The following is a 5,094-nucleotide window of genomic DNA, read 5'->3' as shown; positions in this document are numbered from 1 at the left end:
GACCCAGGCCCTCACCGCCAGAGCCGCAGGGGGACCGCGGGGGCCTGAGGCCGCCGCCCTTACCTAGCCTCTGGAACACAAACAGCGTCTGAAGCCCCTCTGTCCACACAAAGCGGTTGGAGTCTTTCCAGCGTAAGTTCTGCAGGAGACAGGGAGGGAGGAGAGGTCAATGGCCCGGAGCGGCCCTAAGGCCTCCAACGGGGTGAGCTGCAGAGTGGCCACTGGTTTAAAGTCAGGCTGATCTCACCCACTTTCTGCAGCCCCCAGGGGTGGTCCTCAGAGGGGCACTCAAGCGCCCCTTTTTGCTGTGAAGCAAATTTCCTTTGAACGCTGAGGGAGGAGGTGTGAACTACGCTGGTGATACCTTCACCCCTCAGCCCCAGCCCGGCCCGGAGAAAGGCCACACTAGCACACTAGCAGCCTCGGGGCACTGCGTCCTTGAAAAGCTCCGGCTCAGGGGCGTAACCACGGCCCGCCCCGCGGCGTAACCACGGGCTCCCAGGACACGGCCAGGACCCAGAGCAGGGACCAGCTTCTCTAGGAAGCACCTGCGACCTGGCACAGCCGGCTCCCTCCCCCCGAGAAGGCGGCTTCAGTGCCGAGATGACCAGACGCCCGGAGGCTGTGATGCGCCCCTCAGAAGGCGACCTGAGAAACCCTGGGGCACCCGAGGGAGGAAACCCGTGAGGCGGAAGGAACCGGGAACCACGAAAACTGCGTCTGCTCTGCGCCCATCGAGCGCCGAGGAGGCACCGGCGTCGGCTCTCTTGGGGCGATGGTGGCACGGGGGCCAGAGGCACAGACGGGCAAGCAGCACTCTGGTGTGGCTCTTTCCCGTGAGACACCGGGGCCTATAAATTCCCTGGGTCAACACCCACCCAAACAGATGAGAGATTCAACTTCCCGTCTGGGCCCCAGGAGACCTGTTTGGCGCGAAGGTGAACTGAATGTTCCAGAAGCTGGTCTCCAACATGGAAGGTCAGGCAAAAGTGCCTCAGAGACTCACATCCCCTAGTCCCGGCCACACTCCCTTCCCCTTTCAGATCAGGGTCTGGCGATGGGCGAGAACGATGCCGGCCCCGAGGAAAGCTGTTCCTGGCCCTTTAAGGATTCAGAGGTTTGCAGCCCCCGCTCACCATGACCCAGACGTGGAGGGCGATGCTGAGGGCGAAGTACACGGCCGTCAGGACGATGGTCCCCTTGAACTTACGGAACAGGAGGCTGACCAGGCCGGCCTGGAAGACGAACGTGTTGAAGAACAGGAGGAAGATGATGATGATGTTGAAGAGGATGGCAATGTCCTGGATGCTGCAGGCAAATGCAACAGAGCACAGCCACGGGCGGCTGTGAGGACCGTGGACGCTGTCCTTCCCCTGTGACCCCGTCCTCCGAAGCCGCCCCCCCCCCGGGAGCATGCGCTCTGGGCCCCAAATGAGATGAAGCTAAGGCTCCCACTGGCCACGCAGCTAGCTGCAGCCACAGACAAGGCGTCCTGCTGACACGCTTCCCTCCAGGAGCCCCCGGGCGCTGTGGGCAGCTAGTCCCTCCCTCTGTCCAGAGCCGCCATGCCGGGCACACAGCCGGGCACATGTCCTAGCAGACGCTCCCCTCCAGACTGCAAAGCGCCTGCTGATCTCTGCACGGCTGCGCCTCAGGGCCGCTCAGGTCTCAGGTCAGGTGTCCCCCTTCAGAACGACTTCCTTCAGCGCCATGAGCTAAAGTGGCCCTCCCCCCGCCCCTCCCCGCTACTGCCTGTCCATTGCAGGACACACCACTAGTTGAAATGACCCTTTTAAAATATGTATATTCCCTCTCCACCAGACGGGAACCCCACGGGAGCAGGAGGTCGGGGTGGCCACTGTGACGAGCGCGCCGTCTGCAGGCCAGGGCACTGCTGAATGGAGGACGGTCACGCCTAAGACTGCACTTTCCCCCGAACTGCCTCGAGGAGTCTCCATATGTTACTGTGAAGGGAAATGCCAACGGCTTCCGTCGTGTGACAGTCATATATTTTATGAATACAATTGCCCCCTTAGCTTGCCATCGTGCAGTCCTCCTCATGGCCACAGGAGGCAGTATTTCTGCTCACAGATGCAGAAAGTGGCAGGGTTAGCAGTGGGACCCCGAGTCTATGTGAACTGCTCCTCGGGTCCCCCAGGCCCCCGTCAGAGCGAGAGAAGCAGGACCGGTGGCGTCTCATGGTCCCCGTGCTTCCTTCCTCAGACTCCCTGTGAGTAGCTCCCAAGGCCTGACTGTCCCGGCCTCACGCCGCTTGTGGCCATCAGTCCCGCCCACTGAGCTCACATGAACAGCACCAGCTGGATGACGGGCACCGCGCGGAGCAGCTCCGAGAAGGAATTGACGAAGAGGTCGTAGGTCAACAACAGGAGCTGCAGGGAGAGCACCAGGCTGTAGCCGCTGGCCTGCAGCATCTTCCTCCGCTCCCGGCCGCCGAGGGCGCATTCCAGGTCCCCGACTCGCCCGGCGCCCAGGGAGAAGACTCAGAGCTGTTTCTTTTACTCTAAGACAAGAGCCTGTTGGGGCGAAAAAAAGAGAAAAAAGTGGTTAAAAGTTCATGAGTACAATGACTATTTCCCGAGGACCTAAAGGGTGCCCCAAAATTCACGCAATAAGTAATTTTGATAGAAAACACAGCTTTATAATTAAAAATTGTAATTTTTTAAAATATATTTTTTATTGAATTTTTACAGAGAGGAAGGGAGAGGGATAGAGAGCTAGAGACATCGATGAGCGAGAAACATCGATCAGCTGCCTCCTGCACACTCCCCACTGGGGATGTGCCCGCAACCAAGGTACATGCCCCTGACCGGAATCGAACCTGGGACCCCTGAGTCCACAGGTCAATGCTCTATCCACTGAATCAAACCGGTCAGGCTAAAAATTGTAAATTTTTGATGGATTCATAAAGTATACAGTATATGGTTGTGTATGGAATAGCACATCGGGTAAATGGCCTCCACGGCTTTGCTGGCACATACGCACTCTTTTGTTATTGCCTGAGCAGCCGCATTTTCGAAGAAGAATGGTCCGATGATGCCTCCAGCCCAAAATTCGCACCAAACAGTGACACGTTGTGGATGCATGTGCTATTCCATACATAACCCTATACTGTATATTCTATGAAGCAATAAAAAATTTAAAATTTTTAATTATAAACCTGTGTTTTCTATCAACATTACTTCTTGTGTGAATTTTGGGACACCCTGTATTGTGGGCCAGGCACCATGCTAGGTGCTGGGATACAGCAGTGAACAAAACCACCACCACCACCAAACCCCGGGGAGGCACTCCCTCCGGGCACCTCACCCTACCCTTCCCCTGTGCTCCAGGCTGGGAACTTGGACACTCGGAGCTCTTCCAACCACTTTGAGGCCAAAGGGCTCCAGGAGCACACGAGTGTCTGGTCGTGTAATAATACCGGTTCTAATCCTGATACTGCGGCTGCAATCCTTTACATGTGTGTGGGGACCAGTCTAAGCACTCCTATTGTTTAAATCTCACAAAAGAAGATACTACTCCCCATTTCACAGATGGGACAACTGAGGTCCAGAGAGATGAACTAATCTGTCCAAGGTCACACTGCTGGAAGTGGCAGAGCTGGGATTCGGATCCAGGCAGTCTGGTCTGGGTGCTCTTACCTATTGCACAAAGCGGTCTCTTACGTTACTGACAGGCCGATATGGAACCAGGCGGGAACATGTTGGCACAGAAGTGGGAAGTGGTGCAGGCAGAGAAAGCTGAGAGGAGACGGTGCTCTCCCGCAGAACTGCGTGTAAGCTTATGGGAGCAACACAGTGGGCACCAGGGAATGGAAGCTGGGCCTTTATTTCCATACTAGAGGCCCAGTGCACGAAATTCGGGGGTCCCTCAGCCCAGCCTGTGCCCTCTTGTAGTCCGGGAGCCCTCAGGGGATGTCCGCACTGCACTCACCAGCCACGAGCCCGGCTCAGGGCTTCTGGCTGAGCAGTGCTCCCCCTGTGGGAGGACGCTGTCGACCAGAGGGCAGCTCCTGTGTTGAGCGTCTGCCCCCTGGTGGTCAGTGCATGTCATAGCAACCGGCTGTTCTGCTGTTTGGTTGATTTGCATAATAGCCTTTTATTATATAGGAGGATATGACAAGACCCAGAAGTTGCTCTGGGGGTGTCCTGTGACTACTCTATCTGCATTAAATTTATGAACAAATTTCAAAATGCTTTGAGGTGGCCGGGCCGCAGTAGCTCAGTGGTTAAGCTTCGACCTATGAACCAGGAGGTCATGGCTTGATTCCTGGTCAGGACACATGCCTGGGTTGCGGGCTGGATCTCCAGTGTGGGGCGAGCAGGAGGCAGCCGATTGGTTATTCTGTCATCATTGATGTTTCTCTCTCTCCCTCCCTGAAATCAATAAAAATATATTTTTTAAAAATGTTTTGAGGTGTTAGAGATTGAGACTGAATTAACATCTGTAAAATGCTTTACAATGTACAACTCTTTCCAGACTTACTACTTTGTTTTATCCCACACCGCCTGCGCAGCAGCTGTTGGCGTGCGTGTACCCCCATCTCACAGAGGCTGAGGGGTCAGGAGCCTCGCCCAGCTCGCCTGCTGAAGGCCCGCCTGCTGGGGGTAGGAACTGGTTTCTCTGCGCCCAGCTTCCTCCATCAGATACTGGTAGTTATCGCGTACTTACCAGCACCGAGGCAGCTCCCTCTACCCCTGCAGCTCCTCTGCAAGGCGGGAAAGCATGATCCCCACCCTGCAGGTCAGAGTTGAGGTCACCGGCCGCCCGCCGCGCTCCCTTTGCCCCAGGGCACGCCCCCTCGCTCCCCAAATCCGCTTTAACAACGGGGCTGCCTTGGCAAGAAGCCAAAACCCAAACAACAACAACGCGCCGACATCCGGACACTTTCTCGGCTAGTCCTCAAGCAGCGCACCTCAAGCCCCAACGTCGGTTGTCATGGAGACACCGTCCTGGCTTCCGGAAACCGGTTCAAATTCCGGAAGTGGAGGCGGAGGTCTCCTCGGCCCGCTCTGTGGACGGCCGGGTGGCCATGTTGGGGGCCCCGCTTTCCTGGGCCCGACCCCTCCGCGTGGC

The 5,094-nt window shown here is 56.7% G+C and overlaps 1 protein-coding gene across 1 annotated transcript in view; it reads right to left on the bottom strand.

Annotated features, from left to right (window-relative positions):
- Positions 1-4,777, bottom strand: part of TMEM138 (transmembrane protein 138) — a 5,367-nt gene extending 590 nt beyond the window's left edge. The window contains exons 1-4 of the mRNA XM_006772741.1: positions 4,690-4,777; positions 2,305-2,534; positions 1,137-1,308; positions 64-139 (exon numbers count right to left, since the gene is read on the bottom strand). Coding sequence (XP_006772804.1) covers positions 64-139; positions 1,137-1,308; positions 2,305-2,432 — 376 coding nt within the window. The 5' untranslated portion in view covers positions 2,433-2,534; positions 4,690-4,777. The remainder of the gene's footprint in view (positions 1-63; positions 140-1,136; positions 1,309-2,304; positions 2,535-4,689) is intronic.
- Between the last annotated feature and the right edge of the window lie 317 nt (positions 4,778-5,094).

This window comes from Myotis davidii, unplaced genomic scaffold (assembly GCF_000327345.1).
Source record: "Myotis davidii unplaced genomic scaffold, ASM32734v1 scaffold826, whole genome shotgun sequence".
In the NCBI taxonomy this organism is placed as follows: Eukaryota; Metazoa; Chordata; class Mammalia; order Chiroptera; family Vespertilionidae; genus Myotis; species Myotis davidii.
Note: the sequence above shows the minus strand (reverse complement) of the source record. Positions and strands in the feature narration are given on the sequence as shown.